Raw genomic sequence first — 20,833 nt, forward strand, 5'->3', positions numbered from 1 at the left:
TGTCTCTCACATTTTCTTATGCTAATGTAGATGGGATCTCTTTTTAAATTTCATTTTCTAAATTTTGTTGCTATGACAATGCAGTTGGTTTTTGTATACTATATTTATATACAGTTATCTTGTAAACTCACTTATTAATTTTAATAATTTACCCATAGATTTCTTTGGATCGTGTATGCAGATAATTGTACCAGAGATAAAAAACAGTTCTTTGTTTTTTTAAACTGTTTAATTTCGAATTCTTGCCTTGTTCAGCAGCTAGGACCTACAGTACATCTTTTCAAATGTAATAATGTTGAATAAAAGAGATTATAGTGTGCATCATTCACTCATTCTGGATATCACCACACCATGTGCATGTTATCTGCTGTCTGTTTCCTATGGTACCCTTTACAACAGTTCAGGCCTATTTCTAGTGTGCTAGAATGTTTTACTAAAATCATGAACACATGTTGAATTTTATTAAATGCTCTTTCTCCTTCTATCAAAATGATAAAATGGTTTTTCTCTTCATTCTAATACTGTGGTAAATTATATTGGTTGCTTTTGCATATAAAGCCAAACTTGCATTCTTGAAATAAATCCAAATTTGTCAGGATGTATTATGTATTGAAAATATTGCCTCACTTGATATATTAGTATTTTGTTTAGAATTTAAGGAGGTTGGTTTATGATTTTCTTTTCTTGCAATGTCTTTACCAGGTTTTATTATCAAGGTTATACTGGCTTCATAAATCGAAGAGTAAAAGTGTTCCCTCTTTTTATATTCTCTGGAAGAGTTTCTTTAAGATTGGTGTTATTTGTGTAAGTCTTAAGTTACAGATATGATTTCTCTAATAAGAGTGATATTCAGAATCCTACTTCTTCCTAGATTAGTCTTGGTAAGGTGCAATATTTTTTAGTTGCACACGGTTTTTATAATATCATCTTGAAAACATTTTAGTGTTGGTAGGATCTGTAATTATGTCTTTTTAAAAATCGTTGGTGATTATTTACACTTTCTTTTTCATACAGTTTCACTAAAATTTTATCAATGTGATTTAATCTTTTAAAAGAATTGGTCTCTGTAATTCTTATACTTTATGTATGTTTTCTAGTACATTAATTTCTGCTCTTATTTTTAATTATCTCCTTCTTTCTTTGGATTTAATTTGCTGTTCTCTTTTCCAACTTCTTAGGATTGTCTTTGAATTTCAAGAACAAAGTACGGATATTTATTTTAAAGACTGTTTCTGATCATTTCAATATCTGGAGTCCCTCTAGGACTCTATTTGTTGTTTCTGCTGGGTTTTAGTTGCTGATAATATCTCTTTGTGTGCCTGGCTATTTTTTATTGTATGCCAGGTCATCTATTTGCTAAATTGTTTGTAAAAAAGTAACATTTAAAATGGTATTTTCCTCCACTGATGATTTACACTGGCTTCTGCCAGTGCCCAAAGGCTCTAGCAATTCAGGATCACCTTAATCTACTTCAGGCACCGCGAAGATTAGAAGCTGTACCTACACAGGCCTGTCCACTTCCAGCTGACCTGCACTAATAGAGAAAAGCCTTGAGGCAGCCAGACCCAACGCGAGAGGTAGTCACAAACATCTACTTCCAGGCCCGGCACCCATTTCCCCAACCCTTCCCCTAAGAGGCTGCTAAAAGCACGGCACTGCCTTTCAGCCCCACCCCTGTAGCCCATGAATTCAGCAAATTTTCCTAAGGGGAAGAGTTGCCCAAAACCCCGGACCTCCATTCTTCACTGGCTCTTAGCCTTGAAATTCTTCACTTCCTTTTAGTTCTCCAATGTCTTAAAAGATTTTTCAAAAAGATTTCTAATGCTCTTTTTAGCAGTCTAATTTGCTATAAAACCTATTGAGTTTTTAATATCAACTATTATTTTTTATTTCTAAATTTCCTTTGTTTTAAAATCTGCTTGTTCTTTTTATTTTTAAATATATTTCTTGAAATATATTATACATACTTTTTTTAAGATTCAAGTGTCTAAATAAAATCTTGAGAACGTGTGCATCTGATTTTGTAGTCTGTTGCTTCTAATAGTTTTTGTCAGGGTGTCTAAACTGAATGTGTGTGTGTGTGTGTGTGTGTGTGTGTGTGCGCGCGCGCGCTCATTCTGAGCTACTCATTTTCTTTTGTACTTTCTTCAAGGACAGGGAATAAAAGTGGGTTCCTCCTGAAAGGATTTATGTTTCCTTGTATCAGACTTCTGGGGGCACTAAGAATCCAGGATCATTTCCAACTAAATTCTTGGCTGGAGAATTTTGAGGCCACCCAGGCTCAGTGAATTGGGGCTCCAAACTGATGGGAAGGCTGCCTTGTGGCTACAGTCCCTAGGACATGCTCTTGCCCTAAAATATTCTGTGCCATAATTCAAGATAGGCAGTTTTCCTGCAGTCCTCTGATGACAGTGAGGTGGCTGCTAATTGCTAATTCTCCCTGCCACTAAGAGTGAAATCTCTGGGTCCCCAACTAAATAGGAGAGTCTTTTATTAGACAACTACTACCTTGGGAAGCCTTAGGCTTTATATTCCCTCATTGTGAGACTTCAAAAAAGTGCCCCAGTTCACCCAGTTTATCAATTGTCATTAGAGTTAAAGCTACATCTAGTCCTCCACTTACTTCTCTTCCTTCATATATTTACTTATTCCCTGGTCTGAGTATTCCTTGTTTTGTTTTTATTTTTATTTCAAGTTCATAGGAACATATGAGAAGATATTTTCATGTTATATCCAACATTTTTAGTTGTTTTCAGTGGGAGGATCGGTTTGGACTCTTAGGCTGTCATGTTGCCAGAAAATGATTTTCTATAACATTTAAATTTTGTCATCCATTCCAAAATTATGTTTAGTTTTTGAAAAGGCACAATAAGCATGATAATATTGTGCTCTTTAAAGGACTTTAGGTTTACTAAGGGGTTTCAAAAACAAGTATTCTCACCAAAACCAAAGTGAAGTTTAATAAATACCAATTAAAACTTTATAAACTGTATCTACTTGAGGTTGGATCAGATTGAGGAATGGAGTCATGGAAGATCACTGGACTGGAAGCCAGGGGACCTGAGTTCTAGTCCTAGTAATCTGCTGTGTGCTTCTGGGTAAGTCCCTTCATTGGCTGGCCTTTGGTTTCCCATGTATACAATCGAAGGGAAGGGCTGGATGTTCCACTTAGAACCCACACTGTAACAACTGCACAGAAGTATTCAATGTAAATAGAGCATACTCAAGATCCGAGTTTTGATGCACAAGGTATTTCTTAAAGCGAGCCTACTTTCACATTTTAAACATACTGCAGCACAGTATTTTAAATAAGCTTACACTTGGGTGTGGCCACTTTAAAAAAACAATATAAACTACTTTTGTACTTCCAAATAGATGTTTAATGATTCTTAATATTTTGACATCATCTTAGTTCTGAGAAATCTATTATTCTCTTTGTTCTTTCTGGCATTTCAAATTCTTTAATGTAGCTATTAGTATAATTTAGGGATTATCTGCCTTTTGCATGAGAAATTACTAATATTCAAGAGCTGCATCTGTACCATGTGCCAGGAGTTGATGTGAAGAATTCTAAAACTATAACCATCTAAAACTGTCAGCATATTGCATTAATCATTTAAAAAAATCAATCTAATGCCACACAGATTAACCTGTCCAAAGTAAGTTTTAATGCAACATATTCACAGGTTTACACTATAAAGCTGTGAAAAGAGTATCTTTTTCAAATTTGATTAAGTGCTGCAAGATGCTGAAGAAAGTCAGCACTCAAATGAATTATATGTTTGATGTCATTTTTGGCAAAACCTCAGAAAATGTCACATAAAAGAAAAACATCATACTTAAAATAAGGTCTTGACAGCAGTCTGGAATAGTTAAGAACTCCATTCCTAAATGGGAATGCTGGTTGTAATCAAACTTTTAATGACGAGAGTAGTCCCCTTGCTATGAGACAATTTAAATACCAAGACAAAATAAAAAACACCACATGCTCTCTCTCTCTCTCTCTCTCTCTCTCTCTCTCTCTCTCTCTCTCTCTCTCTCTCACACACACACACACACAGCCCTCACCTCATTTACTTTCTAAAATGGACAAATTTGTAATTATGTCAGTTCAGGCTCCAAATATCTAATGCAATTTATAAAATTTCCTTGCAGATTTATCAGTGGCCACTTGAGATGTGAGGAGGTGGCAAGCTACCAGGCAGTGTCAGCAGGTTTCTTTTTTTTTTTTTTTTTTAAATATATTTTATTGATTTTTTACAGAGAGGAAGAGAGAGGGATAGAGAGTTAGAAACATCGATCAGCCGCCTCCTGCACACCCCCCACTGGGGATGTGCCCGCAACCAAGGTACATGCCCCTGACCGGAATCGAACCCGGGACCCTTGAGTCCGCAGGCCGACGCTCTATCCACTGAGCCAAACCGGTTTCGGCAGTGTCAGCAGGTTTCTGCTTGTTGTTTTGTTTTAATTTATGAGCATTCTAAATAACTCCCATCGTAATGAGATGAAGTCCCTGGGTGCCAGTACCCTCACATCTTCTAAACCTAGAGCTGAAGATGGTAGGAATTTTTCATCTCTTCACCACATTCATGTCTTCTCTATCTTACTCTGTCTGATATGATAGAATTAAGAGGAACAAATACCCCTAAAAGCAGGTTATACGGTACATTTAAGAATTACTGGCCAATTTCACTTGAAAGTTTTTTTAAAAAAAGGTGTATGACAAACAAGATTATAATAAAATATTATGGCAAAGAATACAAATGTATATTTCTGGCATAAAGATTAAAAAGCCAAGAAAAATAAATATCACAAAGTTAACTGGCCGTCTTTGGAAGAAGTATTACAAGATGATCTTTCTTTTTATCTATATGCTTTTCTATATTTCTGATACTTTTTGCAAAGGACATATGTTACTTTCATAATTGGAAGAAATAATATAGCTTTTATTAACAATTACCACCAAATATTAATGCTTAGCTGTATCAATGAGCAAACTTAATTTTACTAGATTAGGAATGGCATCGATATTAATAATAAGACAAACTAGAGTTATGACAAATATAGCTAAAGGCTCTTGTTAAATTTCCTACATTGGAATTACGTCAATCACCAGGCAGAAAGAATGCTAATTAAAAAAAACTATATAGAGATAGTGAAGGGCTGCAGAGAGATACCCTTAACATAGGTTCCTAGAGATGAGTCCTAAGTTACCATTAGGAGGTCTGCAGGATGGTATAGAATTCAAGAAATAGAAAAATATATAAACTAGTTAGAGTTTATTTTTCAATGCACATAAAAATTAAATATGCTCATAATGTATGGTTCTAAAATAAATTTCAACAAGACTTGCTCTTGATGTCTAGATATCCAAAAAAGAACAAAGTGCTTTATGGACTCTCAAATTAAAGATGATCATCTCATATTCACTATACCAAGAGATTAGATTCTTTGTCTAATTGTGAGGCTATGTGCATCTTTACACTAGCTATATACCTTTAAAAGTCTTTATTATTTAAATAATTATATGACTGTAAGACATATGGCTAGAAATGTGCTTTTTGGCTCATGAAGGTAATAACATGTATGCATTAAAATTTCACCGGGGAGACTGGTGGTCCTGACTACAAAGGGAAGCTTTATTTTTCAAAGACTTCCAGGGAATAGGATGCTCTGCACAACTGAATATTTCAGATAAGAGAATCTTATCTTTAATTTGCTAAAATGACTATTTTTTTTGTCAATTAGGTTAGAATCATTGCCCATTCTCTATCTTATTAAGCAATAATAAATACCAGCTAAACTTTTCTTAATGAATCAAGATTATTATAATGAGCATCTGACATGTTCTCTAAGAATAAATGAAGTATCATCTACAGCAAAGGTTTCCATAATAATCCACTCCTATGCTCCTGTGTTTCCTTACTTACCTAGTGTCAGGTGGTCAGCTTCCACCTCTTGCTGCCATCAAAATAGATGTCCTTACCTATGTCTTTCTCTCTCACTTTTTTAGCCCAGTAATATAGTTGGCTAGAGAGATCCACAGGCCAGTCCCTGCCCTTGCTTTTCTTTTGCTTGTTCATTTATTTACTAGAGGCCCGGTGCATGAAATTCATGCACTGGGGGGGGGGGGGGGGGGCGAAGAACCTCAGCCCAGGCCTAAGCTGGCAGGTGGATATCCCTCTTGCAGTCTGGGAGCCCTCGCTCCTTACCACCCCCCTGCTCACTGCTCCTTACCGCTCGGCTTGCTGCTCCTTAGCACTGCTGTGGAGGTGGGAGAGGCTTCCGCCATCACCGCTGCGCTCACCAGCTGTGAGCCTGGATTCTGGCTGAGCGGTGCTCCCCCTGTGGGAGCGCACTGACCACCAGGGGGCAGCTCCTGCGTTGAGCGTCTGCCCCCTGGTGATCAGTGTGCATCATAGTGACTGGTGGTTCTGGTTGTTCCACTGTAATGGTTGCTTAGGTTTTTATTATATAGATTGTTTAATTCTTAAGATATATAGCTAATATAGTTATAAATTTTATGAATTTGCCCTCTTAAAGGGTACTCTCCCTGACTTTTATTATTCTTTAGTCTATTTTGAACTTAGAACCAGATAATCAATTTGTTAGCACCCTGACCAAAGTAAGAAACAAAGAGTATTACTGTTGGTAATACTGGTCCAAGAGGCTTTCTACGAATCAAGGGCATATACTTTCACTTTTCTACATAAATGACATTAAAAGTTAGTACATAGATTAAAAGTAGACTATAGTAAAAATAGGTCTCATACTTCTGGACCCCAATAAAAATAATTCAAGAGTACCTGAAGAAAGTGAACTACTTAGAAAAAAGGATTTTTGCTTAGTTTGCTCAAAAAGAGGAATTAATTCTACACGGTATCAGACACAGCACAAAGCTAACATTCCAAAGGAATTTCTGTTTCTTATAAAAACCAAGATTAAGCTAGTTTAACATTATAGGTTAGATAGATGAAAAGTAGTAAAAAACTATAGATACACTTTCACAACCTATCAAACCTGAGGGGCCCTAGTCTGACTTAATCCAGAATTAAAAAGTTAGTTTGAAGAAACCTGAAATGGACCAGTGCAATTTGAGAGGAACTAAGCACCTCAGGGATGTGCTTCATGAAGAGGCTTTAAAATTCTTTCTTGATTTACAAGCTCCGGTTGCCCCTTCCTCCTCCAATTTCTGGCACTAGCCATAGAGCAGGTATTGTGTGCTTAGAACTTTGAAAAGAGGATCTGACACCTTATCTCCCTAAAGCTGATTAGAGAATATGTCCAAACCTATATCTCTAAGTGACTATGTGCAGTTTGGTACTAGTTTGATATGATGAAAATTAAAAAAACCTGGGAAGTACTTAGAAACACAATTTAATGAAAAGGATTATATAGTTTATTAAAGTACTAGACAGAGCCAACACAGGAAACTAACTCTGTCTCCAATTAACTACCAATCTTATTTAAAATTTATTACCCCCCACAAACGTCCTTTACAGGCCTGGGTGATTTACAGGGGGACTAACGAGACTCCTGGGCTGCAAACAGAACTGTCCTGCAGCACATCTCTCCTGACAATGCTGTCTCTAAGTAAAACTTCTTATTTACCCACATTGGGGTGTTACAGCCTACTGCAACTCTGCATTCAACAAAGATATGTAACTCCTTAGAATTTTAAGTTCAATTTCATGCTACTATAAAAATTCTAATTATCTACACTAATAAAAAAGTAAGATGCAAATTGACCATACCTTCGTGATGCCCACCAGCCAATCAGGAGTGAGTATGCAAATTAATCCAACAAAGATGGTGGGTTAATTTGCATATGCAGGCACCGAGTGGCTGGGGGCGGGGTGGGACCCTTGTGTCGTCGCCATGGTGCTGACGCAGGTGTTCCGCCCCGCCCCTGGCTGCTCCGGGCCTCTGGGCAGCGTGGGAAGGCGGAATGGCAGCTCTAGGCCAGAGCGAAAAGGCGGGTCCGGCTGGAGTGAAGGTGGTGCCGGCAGCCAGGGGAAGGAAGGCCCATTCTTACACAAATCTTTGTGCATCGGGCCTCTAGTATGACTATAATAATGATTTTATCCCTTGACATTCTGTTTCTTTCATTTACTAAAGACTTCTTTTATAGATTATCTAAAGCTTTTAAAAAGTAAATAGATGGCAAACCAATGGCAAAAGTGAACAGGTTATGTTTAGATAATGCTCTTCTTATACAGATATATAATTATATCCATTATTTGACAATATCCTCATGATATAAGGAATATCAGATCTTGAGCTTTACTAGGAAGACTGAAAATGCATGGTCTTAGTACTTTCCTGTTTATTTTTTTAATTTAAATTCTTTATTGTTTAAAGTATTACATCTCCTTTTCCCCCCATTGACCTCTCCCCAGCTGCCCCCAACCCCCAGCATATGCTCTCACCCCCCTATTGTCTGTGTCCATTGGTTATGCCTATATGCTTGCATACAAGTCCTTTGGTTAATCTCTTACCTCCCCCTCCCCCCCCCCCCCCCCCCCCCCCGCCCACACACACACCTTCCCCTTCCTTCCCTCTGAGGTTTGACGGTCTGTTCGATGCTTCTGTGTCTCTGGATCTATTTTTGTTCATCAGTTTATGTTGGTCATTATATTTCACAAATGAGTGAGATCACGTGATATTTACCTTTCTCCGACTGGATTATTTCACTTAGCACAGTTTGCCGCTCTGTCGACTGAGTTTGCCGACCACTGTCATATACTACCCTTTACCTCTTTGCACACAACATGCCACAATTGCCTAATCCTCACAGCTTCCAATTACATGGTAACATTTAGTCTAGCAGTGGTTGGCAAACTCATTAGTCAACAGAGTGACAAATGGCGGCTGCAGTTTGCTGACCACTGGCTTAGCATAATGCTCTCCAGGTCCATCCATGTTGTTGCAAAATGGTAAGAGTTCTTTCTTTTTTACATCAGCACAGTATTCTATTGTGTAGATGTCTCACAGTTTTTTAATCTACTCATCTGCTGATGGGCACTTAGGCTGTTTCCAAATCTTGGTTATTGCAAATTGTGGTGCTATGAACATAGGGTGCATATATCCTTTCTGACTGGTGTTTCTGATTTCCTGGGATATATTCCTAGAAGTGGGATTACTGGGTCAAGTGGGAGTTTTATTTCCTGTTTATTTTTTGAGAAATAATAATATTCCAAAGAATTCTTATAATTATTAGTGTTACATATAATGAGCACTGAATGTTACTGTCAAAATTACTATGAAAAATAAAATTAATGTATTTTTAGTCCCTTCAGATTAGGAGATGTAGTCTATGCATCCAGATAAAAATTCCTGGGAAAGGTAGGTCTATCTTACACAATTTACTACACACCAAAATATCTACATGGTTCTTTTTAAATATTGATTATCTACTTCTAAGATAGTTGGCAAATTAAATTGCTAGATATAAACAAACAAACAGGAAAGTACTAATTCAAGGCATTTTCAGTCTTTTCATATCATGTTCAAAAGACCAAATCATACAGAGTTGCTATAATACTAAAATAATTTAGTCTTGGACTAAAAGGAAGTGGCTTACAAAAGCCTGATATGTAGCCATATAGCTCAAACAAGAAATCTTTCCTGAATGTATTCAGGAGGGTATTCAGCTCAACTGATGCATGACGTTATAAAGTCATGGTCAAATAACACTTTCCTACTTCTTTTTATGTGATAATCTTACCATGCAAATGCATATGAGAACCTCTGGATCTGTTCCCAGAGTTTACATAGTCCTAAACTTGGAGCATCTGTTGGCTGGGAAGATAGGTTAAGTTCTACATACGTTCAAGGATGCCTAAAATTCTACTTTGTTTCCACAATGCTTTGCAGTGAGATGGCTCATGGTATCATTTTCAATCCTGGGGAAGAAAGACTACTAGACTTAAAAACTGCTAAGAAACATGTATATATCAAATAAAATATAATGTTTACTGAAATTCATAAATCTTTCGTACTAAATAATTTTCTATCATCTTATCAGCAACACTTGTCAATTTTAAAAGATCAAAATAAGTTTAGAGGAAATATAATCCTAAGAAAAAAGTAATCCATAATGTATTACAGATAGGGGCTAAATATGAATTTTGTTAAGCATTCTAAGAAGATAGTGACAATACAGTATTGCTCCTAGTAACACTCTTAAAAATAATAGAATCAAAATAAAATGACCAACTTAGTGTTCACATTTTGTTTTCTAAATACAAACTCCAGTAAGAGAAACTGGAGTTCCTTGGAGAAGTGCTTGAGTCCAGGTGTGCAGAAGGCAAAACACAAGATCAATCAGGAGCATCTTGTCAGAAAGTAAGAAAGAACGCAAAGGATGGGGGCAGGATGAAAGGACAGAGGCCAGCCAGAAAGGGGCGAATGCTGGTATTATTTGAACAACAAAATAAATAATGACAGTTTGGGATTAAAACACAGAATAAAATAAATGCGTATAAGCCATACGGACATAAATAAGTAAATAAATAAATAACAGAAGAGAGACCTCTCTCTTACAGAAGAATTCCAAGTAATAAAAGTAACAGGGACCAGGGACATACAAACTCACCATTACAACACCACAGTAATAACTGTTGTCTACAGACAACACCCACCCATGGAGGCTAAAATTAGTGGGGGAAGCTTGAAAAGAAACCGAATATTTATATAGTCTTAAAGTATCTTCCCCAAATACTTATAATCTCAAAGGGAAAAAGAGTAATTTTATAGTGTAGCAGCTCAGCAAACACCACTTTAACCATGTGATCATGGTAATATCACCAGTAAAAAGACAACAGACATCCTGTTACCTCTGATATAATGCACTGGGAAGGACATATCACTTACGTGGCAATCTTGCCCCCAAATGCATAATCTCAATATTAACATGAGAAAACACCCGACAAACGCAAGGTGAGACATTCTACAAAATATCTAAGTGAGAATCAGGAGACATGATGGAACTCTGGATGTAATCATAAAACAAAAATGACATTAATGGGAAAACTGTGAATTCCAATTCTAATAAGGTAATTCTAATAAGGTTTACAGTTAGTTACTAGTGCTGTATCAACATTAATTGCTTGGTTTTGACCATTGTAGTATGATTATACAAGACCTTAACAGTGAAGGTATAAGGAAAGAAGAAGTACCAAGTTAAAATATAAGCAAATACCCTTACCTTCACTTGATTTTTCTGCTTGTTTTGCTGCATTTTCTACTTTTTTTTGTTTTGCTGCTAAGAGTTCCCGCTTTAATTGTCTTGCTTCTTTTCTGAGTTCTTCACTATAAAGCAAAAACAATCATATAAGTATAAAATATACTGAGAGAAAGTTGTTTAGCAAAAACAAGTAATTCATTAAATCTCTAAAAAACACACAACTTGTAATGTAATTCATTTTGTTTATGTGTATGTGTACTTGTGATACGTAAATATACTTAAAGGATATTTTTAAGTTATGATAGCAATCGATCTATATATATATATATAAAAGGCTAAGCAACCAGCTGACCGGCGACTGGCTGACCGGCTGGTAGGTATGACGTGCACTGACCACCAGGGGGCAGACGCTCAACATAGGAGCTGCCAAGCGACAGCAACTTTGCAGAGTGCCCTCTCGCACTCCAGGACCCTTTGGAGTATGTCGGACTGCTGGTTTCGGCCTGATTCCCGCAGGCCAGGCTGAGGGACCCCACCTGCTGGAGGGACCCCGCTCACTCTGCAGATACTCTTCGAGCCCCGGTGCCACCCCAGGTGTGGCCTGCCGGGGAGGGACCTCAGGAGGTTGGCTCCAGGGCATGACCGGCCGTCTTGCCCAGTCCTGCTCCGCCAGCCACCTTCTAATGAATTTCCTTTCAATGTGCACTAATCCGTGCACTGGGCCTCTAGTATAATATGAATTATTATAAAATATACCCCCTTTCAAGTATATCAAACAGAATTAGGTAAGTGACAAATGACCCATTGTTTTCCCTCTAATTTACTTGCAAATTTAACATCCTAGTTTCAGTTTAATAATTTGTGGAGAGCCAAATCAAAGTAAAATTTTTAATATAAGTACTATTAACTAAACCTGGGCATACCCAAAAAGACTTGGCTATAAAACTTACTGAATTCCTGAACTGGCACAAATAACTACCATTTATTAAGCAATTATTACAAGTTAGCTGCAGTGCTAAAATTTTTATAAACTCAATAAAAATTTTAATACCTTTTAATACCCACTTAATACCACAATTTGGCAAATAATTTCCTCTTCTGTGAAAACTACCAGACCAGTGTATTCTGATGATGAATACAATCATATATTAAAGGCAAAATGAAATGTAAATGGTGACTTCACTGTAAGCCACTAGTTAAATGACTAGTTTCAACAAGCCAGTTTTAGTACAGGAGATTCAAATTCATGCCTTGGAAAAACTTATTAACTTGTGATGAACCCTTAGGGTCACTTATGAATAATCAAAACTATGCATTTTATATCTGTGAATGTTAAACATCCACTCTATTTTCAACTAAAGCTACAGTGGATCACAAAGACTGAGACAGACACCCATGCGAAGGTTTAGTGGAATCTTAAGTCTGAATAATTCTATACTGATTCAACCTTTATTTCTTCTTCCTAATCTCTAAATCTAACATATATATTTTACCACTGTCCTATAATAGTTACCAAACTGATGGGTCTTACAATGTCAGTGACTCAGTTCTCTTTTTACCTCTTTCCCACATCAGACACACACAGCCATATTGTGTATCTGCTTGGCCTCCAAGATCCTGAATTCTGAAACTTCCCTTCTGATTAACATCTATTAGTGTATGTGTATATATATATATATATATATATATATATATATATATATATATATATATTATTGATTTTTTACAGAGAGGAAGGGAGAGGGATAGAGAGTTAGAAACATCGATGAGAGAGAAACATCGATCAGCTGCCTCCTGCACACCCCATACTGGGGATGTGCCTGCAACCAAGGTACATGCCCTTGACTGGAATCGAACCTGGGACCCTTGAGTCCGCAGGCCGACACTCTATCCACTGAGCCAAACTGGTTAGGGCTCTATTAGCTTTTTTTTAAAAAAAAATTTCTTATTGACTTCAGAAAGGAAGGGAGAGGGAGTGATAGAAATATCAATGATCAGAGAGAATCACTGACTAGCTGCCTCCAGCATGAGCCCTACTGGGGATCAAGCCCACAGCCCAGCATGTGCCCTGACCAGGAACCAAACCTGTGACCTCCTGGTTCACGAGTTGATGCTCAACCACTGAGCCATGCTGACAGGGCAACCTTTTTAGCTTTCTTGGTCGTTCATTTGTCTGAACCTGTGCTTACTCTTCTAATAACAAAAGCCAAATCCTTAACAGTAGTTCATGGTCTACTGGTCTTATCCTAAGCCCAATTGACTCTCCATCCATTCTGGATGATTTGTTCAGCCATTTCACTGATGTGCTCAATTGCACCTTTAATTTTCTTAACTTGTTTGTCCTTATGGATACATCATAATCACCTAGAAAAGCTTGTTAAAACAACTCCCAGAAGACAAACCTCTAGAGAATATGATCTCTTTAGATATTGGATGTTGCCTGGGAATTTGCTTTTGTGACAAGGTCCCCAGGTGATTCCATTATGCACACAGGTTTGGGACCCAATGCATTAGGACCTTACTATAGAAATTATCTCTCTTTCTTACAACTTCAAGCACTCCTACTTCAAAGATCCTTTTATTCAGCCAACAAACATGATCACATTTCCTTGGACTGCGCTCCAATCAAGTGATTATTATCTTCCCAAGTGGATTCCTTGCCTGAAAGAATAGTTTGTATACACAGCCTACTGCATCAACCTCTAACTTCTTAATCTCTTGCAATCAATCCTTTTTATACTCTATTGAAACTGCTTCTGTATCAACCAAATTCAATGGCCTTTGTTCAATCCTCCTCTTCCTCTTTGGCCTATCATGCAATGATATTAACCACTCCTTCCTTCTTGAAATTCTATCCTAATCAGACTTATCTACCACTTAAGAGTCTTGATTCGCCAATTCTCCTTCTCCTAGTTACTCTTTCTCTTCTCATCCTATAATTGTTGGCATTTTTCCCATTTCCATACCCTGTACACTGGCATTTTTATCTAATCATCACATAACATCAAGTATCACCTTTACATAGGTTATTTCCAAATCTAAATGTTTTGCCCTGATTTTGGTCCTGCATTTGTAACTATCTATTACAAATCTCCATGTATATTAGTACTGTCCAACAGAAATGTAAGATACATACATTTCCTAGCAGCCACATTAAACAAATGGTAAAACAACAACAACAACAAAAACAGGTTAAATTAATATCCAAAATATTTTTCAACATGTAACCAATATAAAAATATTACTTTGATATTTTACATTCTTTTTTAGTGCTATATCTCCTAAATCTGGTGTATACTTTATACATCTCAATTCAAATTAGCCACATTTCAAGGGTCCAGATCTAGAGGAATAGCAGAGGCTACATGTCACAATAATTACAGAAGCTGTATGTCCAAACTTGAAGTCATCTCCTTCCTGCCCTAACCTGTTCCTTCTTCTGAAGTCCCTAGTTGATTGTGGAAGCACTTTCTGTTATGACCAGACTTTAAACTTCCACTGGGACTGTCCCTGCTCCCTTCCCCTGAATCACTGTTGAAGTAAGTCATTTTCCAACCTCTCTCACATATAAATTCTCTTCTTGACTTTCACCATCAATGCCTAGTTTAGGCTCTCATTATGTATTTCTTAGATAGATGTAATTACTTCCTATTTCTTGAAGTTATATAAACACAGGGAATAGCAACCACATCTTTGCTCTGTCCACTAAATACCCTTATCTTTTTATTATAATGATTTAAAATATTTTCACTTTGGTAAGTAATTCAGAAATGTAGATAATGTTTTCTGATGACTAAGATTATTCTGCAGGTTAAAGAGGAAATGCTGCATGGTGGGTGAATAAACATTATAAGAGTAATTTGAAGTATGCAGAGAATGAGAGGCAATGAAAGCATATACCTTAGTACTATTATAGAAGCAGTAGAGCACAGGGGATTCAGAAAATCCCTTCCTCTCTGAAAAACTCAAAAAAGACAAAGTGAGATAAAAAAGTAAGTCTATAGAGATTATTAAAATATGCTTCATTATGCTGAATTTTTCATGTGATGTGTTTACAATATTGTCACAATCTTTCAGACTATTCAAACAACACCATTTGTTAGTACTTGTGGGATCCATGATTCTTAGAATGAAGTGCAAATTTCTAGTCTAGTCTTTAGATTTCAGTCTGATATTAGGGTTCCCAATCTTTTTTTTTTTTTTAATTTCTTTATTGATTAAGGGTTCCTAATCTTATATTCTCTGGACTATAAGCCTATCCTTGGGCACTAGAATATATTGAAATCTGATATAATGGGAATGAAAATTGTAAGCCTGGAGAATACTGCTTACAAAGCAAGCACATAAACTATAGGCTGGCTTTTGAGTCCAGACAGCATTTATTTGGCTCCCTCAGAGCCTAATTTCTGCTTGTATGGCAAAAGAAATGGCTTCTATATTGGGTGGGGGTAAGGGGAAGAGATCAACCAAAGGACTGTATGCATGCATATAAACCTAACCAATGGACACAGACAACGGGGAGGGGGGGTGAGGGAATGAGTGGGGGGTTAGGAGGGTAAGGGGGGGATGAGGACACATATGTAATACCTTAATCAATAAAGAAATTTAAAAAAAGAAATGGCTTCTATAAACTATTAACTCTAAGCTAATTAATTTTTTTTCTAATAGTGTGTTTCTAATTTGAATTCATTTGAATTTTAATGTGATTTGTATGACATCACCATTATCCACCAAATAATTCTGCATTGTATATATACATATAAATTTTGGAAAATACAAAAGAGTATTAAAATGAACTAAAAGAGTTCACAAGTTCACAGATTTATTTTGGAGCTTATAAAGAAGTGAACATCTTACCCAACACTCTAGCCCCATTTCCTAGAGGTAATTACTATCAATAGTGTGTGAGGATAACATTCTAAATTATGTTTACGAAAACACACATACATGCATACATAAACATTTATACATATACGCATATATTATTAAACTTTTTTTTCAACAAAAACAAAACCATGCTATTTAATTTTCTATAACATGCTTTTACTCTCTTAATATATTTGGGGCCCAGCCAGTATAGCTCAGTGGTTGAGTGATGACCTATGAACCAGGAGGTCACGGTTCGATTCCCAGTCAGGGCACATGCCCAGGTTGCGGGCTCAATCCCCAATAGGGGGTGTGCAGGAGGCTGCCAATCAATGATTCTCTCTCATCATTGATATTGCTATCCACCTCTCCCTTCCTCTCTGAAATCAATAAAAATATAAAATGTATACATATTTGTGGACATACACTCAAAATCAGTATATACAGATCTCTTATTTCTTTAGTGAACATGCCTTAATTTATTTAACCCATGCCAATATTGATGAACATTTAGGTTTCTTGTGATTTTTTGCTATTACAATGAGCTTGCTGAAAGCATTTTGAACATTAGTTTTGACTCATGCTCTTATACTGTAGGGTAGCTCTTGGGATTATAAGTACTTTATATTAGGGTATACTAGTATGCAGCTTATTACTAGATGGAGAGTCCAGATTACGCTTCAAGAAGGTTGAACCTATTTACTCTCTAACAACAACAGAATGTATCTTTCATATCTATCTTTCGCTTTGCACTCATAATTTCTATTTCCTTGAGGTTTTCCTATTTATGTGATAATTCTTCCTCTGAGCTTCAAGATACTTAATTCAGTTTTCAACAATGTTTTTGAGTTCCAAAATCTCTTTATTTTTCTGATTGCTTTTTAGTAATGATTTCTCTAGTCTCCCTATGAATTTACATTATTTTCTTTTAGAGATATTTTTATTTCTTCCTTTAAGGATACAAGAGTCATCCGTTCTGATTGTTGTTTTATAATTTTTTTTAATCTGATAAATATTTTTAATGTAATATGCTCTGCTCCAAGGACAGAAAAAATTCCTTTTAAAAATCAGTCCAATAAAATATCAGCAGTCTAGAAATTATAGTAGCTTTTATACATTTAATAATAACAAAGAAACTACTAATTCATTCAACAATTTCTGAAGCATTTCATATTCATTTGGTACCATTCTGAGTGATAGCACAGAAATCAAGATGAATATGGAGGGGAAGAAACCTAACTTCAATAGATTGTTTAAACCCGTTTCTTCCCTCACCACTTACTCTTCTTAATAACCTGTGATCTAAGCATTTTAAGGGTAAGAAGGCTGAGGCTTACAGAGATTAAATACTTAGCCTGAAGTCACACAATCAGTAAAGGGTAGAGTTAGAAACTAAAAATGAGATTGACTGATTTCTATGCTCTTTCCATTATAGTACACTGATACTTTGAGAAAGTCTCCAAGGGAGTCTAAATTCCAAGGAGGGACAGACATAGGCCAAATACATAAAGAATAACAACAGTACATAATAAAAAGCGGTAACTGCCATGACAAAGAAATGACTAAAGCATTTTGAAATTCAGAGAAGGGAAGATTAGCACAGGCTAAATAAGGGATGGCTTCGCAGAGTAGGCATGTGAACTGGGCTGTGAGAGATGAGTAGGCGTGAGTCATATGGAGATCCAGTGAAGAAGATCCAGTGTGCCAAAACCAAGACAGAGAGGTGGGAAAACGCAGGTGCATGTTAGAACATTATGCTAAAGCATAAATGTTTTAAAGGAGTTAGGGGGATGGTAACAAAAGATAGAGCTAGGATGAGAATCTGGGGCAAAGTCTAAATACTAAGCATTTGTGAGTGGCCAGGTGAGAATATTTTCCTTCAATTTTTCCACAACTTTGAGCTTCCATATATATATGTTTTACAACCAGTTTCTTAACGGCTCTTTTTGTCTTCATTTTACCCACTCTCCACCTATTTTAATACCTTACTATAACCCATACACTCCTTAGATTGCTGTCTTCTAAGAAGTAACTTACGACCTCCTAATCAAAAATTTCAACAGCTTCCCTTTAGTGGTAACGTAGACCTTAAGAGAATCTGACTTTGTTGACCATCTTACCTCAGACCCTTTGCTATCCCCAGAGATACCAGATCTCCTCGTCCCCTGTTGATATTCTTTCTGTTTCCAGTGGTTTTACTCTTCTATCTCCTGCTCCTCAAATTTAGGTGCTTCTCAGTTGCCTAGTCTTAACCCTCTTCTTTTTCTTTTCTCTCTTCTTTAGAAATTTCATCCACGTTTAGTACTTCAATTCCATCTATCTCAATGCAGTCATTGTATAAAATCAAGATCGTCGGCCTGATGTTCTTGACACATTTCACTTTTAAGCTTAAGTTCATACTTCTAAATGCCAGATGGATACCTCTATTTAGATATCCCATAAATGCATCAATTTTATCATTTTAAAAGTCAGATTGATCATTTCAGCTCTTCAAAACCCACCACCTTATTTCTATCTTTCCGATTTTTTATAAAATCACCAGAATGCTGGCTGTGAGGCCCACCTTCGGGTACTCCCTTACTTTCTACAGCTGATAAGTAATCACCCTTCTTCCTTTACAAAGTCTCTTCTTTTCTGTGATTAGTGACAGCGGTCTGGGCTTTCATGACCTAACTATTACAGTGTTTCCTATTTGGTCTACGTGCTTCTGTTCTGATGTTTCTTCCATTCATTTTGCACATTTATGCCAAGTCCTAGTCCTACAATTCTACTCCTCTGATCTTCAGATCTCCCTAAATCCTGCTGAATTTTGCACTAATTACTTTTCCGAGCATTTAATTCCCTCTCATGAGCTACCTTCAAACTACTTTTTCAACTTTATCTCTCACATATCTTATATAGTTATAATAAATTTCAGCCAAAATATACTAGTCATAATTACTTTGGCAAACTTTAGGCTTCAGCACACCTTGGCAAACTCTGAACTAGAGCACACATACCCCTTTGTTCATACCATTTCCATGACCTAAAATGGTCTTTCTTCCTATTTCTGCCTACTAAAATCTTCCTCATCTTTCAAGGTTTCCTGGAGAACGTGGCACTAAAGCATAGCCTTCGAGCAAAGTTGCCAATCTCATTGGGTGTCAGTTCTTTCATCTATAAATTGTGGCTATATTCACTACATGTATTATAGTAAGACTAATGCAAATATTAAGGATTAATATTAGTAAGAACACTATCTGGTGCTTAGGAGGCGGTTTTTTAATGATAAAATACAACCAACTCATAACTGTAAAATTACAAAAGCAACCCTATGTAATAAAGAGGGAATATGATAATTGACCAGCACATCCTTACAAAGATGGTGGCACCCACAGCCAATAAGGAGGGAATATGCTAATTGACTGCCACGCCCTCAAATATGGCGGTGCGTACAGCCACAAGATGGTGGTGCCCAGTCTCCTCAGCCACGCCAAGCGGCAGATGCGTGGTACGGCTGGGCCCACCCCAGCTGCTCTGCGTACCTGCCTCCGGAGTCCCGCAGTCCCCTCAGCCCCCCAGCCACCCAAGGCACAGGCAAGCCTTGGATGTTGGCTGCCCAGCCACCCAGGGCCGCCTGAGGTGCAGGCAAGCCTCAGATGGCAGCTGCCCAGCTGCCCAGGGCCGCCCAAGGCTCAGGTAACCAGGGCCGGCCGAGGCTTGCACTGACAGCAGTGGCAGCAGCAGAGGTGTGATGGGGGCGTCACCATCCCGCCCCTGAGGGTTCCTGGACTGTGAGAGGGGGCAGGCCGGGCTCAGGGACCCCCCTCCAGTGCATGAATTTTCATGCACCGGGCCTCTAGTTAAATAAATAAAAATGATTTCAAGTAAAAATTGATGATAGAATGATACTAATTACTAATGCACTGAAGATGTCTACTCTAATGTTATTGATCGATTTTGTTTTCTTTTAAAAACATCCATTACAAAATATTAAACAAAACATTTGGGTAAAAAAAAAAATGTTGCCCGCCTGGTGTGGCTTAATGGTTGAGCATTGCCCCAAGAACCAGGAGGTCACTGGTTTGATTCCCGGTCAGGGCACATGCCCGGTTGTGGGCTCAATCCCCAGTATGGGGTATGCAGGAGGCAGCTGATCAATGATTCTCTCTCATCATTGCTATTTCTATCTCTCTCTTCCTTCCTGAAATCAATAAAAAAAATATAAAAAATCCTGGGGATCTTTAACATCCCATAAAAAAAGAGATGTTAATGAGAAGATCTACACCCAGCATCATTATGTGGCCATAAAAAAGCAATTAATCCTTCTTTGCCTCTGTTTTATCATCAACTAAGAAGAGTCTGAGGAAGGTGTAAATTAATATTTCTGAAATGCATAATCATAATCTACACTAATGAGAGAAAGATTCGAATTGACCGTACCTCCGCAACGCCCACCAGCCAATCAGGAGTGAGTATGCAAATTAACCTCATCGCCTCTGTGGAGACTGACAGCAGGGAGGAGGCAGCTCCCAGCACGGCCTGCTTGGCTGTTGCTGCAGCAACCCGGGAGCAAGGAAGGGCGGCCCACAGGCGGCTCCCAGCACGACCTGCTTGGTCGTTGCTGTGGCGACCCGGGAGCAGGCAAGCGTGGCCCACAGGCAGCTCCCAGCACGGCCTGCTTGGCCATCGCCGTGGCAACCTGGGAGCAGGCAAGTTGGTCCGCAGGCAGCTCCCAGCACAGCCTCAGCGACCCAGGAGCAGTGAAGTGCAGCCTGCAGGCAGCACCCAGCACAGCCT

The 20,833-nt window shown here is 37.7% G+C and overlaps 1 protein-coding gene across 1 annotated transcript in view; it reads right to left on the minus strand.

Annotated features, from left to right (window-relative positions):
- CWC27 (CWC27 spliceosome associated cyclophilin) overlaps positions 1 to 20,833 on the minus strand; it is a 167,845-nt gene that overhangs the window by 62,530 nt on the left and 84,482 nt on the right. Inside the window, exon 11 of the mRNA XM_079784692.1 lies at positions 11,210 to 11,313. Within this exon, the coding sequence (XP_079640818.1) occupies positions 11,210 to 11,313 (104 nt within the window). The remainder of the gene's footprint in view (positions 1 to 11,209; positions 11,314 to 20,833) is intronic.

Source organism: Cnephaeus nilssonii (genome assembly GCF_951640355.1).
Source record: "Cnephaeus nilssonii genome assembly, chromosome: 2".
Lineage (NCBI taxonomy): Eukaryota > Metazoa > Chordata > Mammalia > Chiroptera > Vespertilionidae > Cnephaeus > Cnephaeus nilssonii.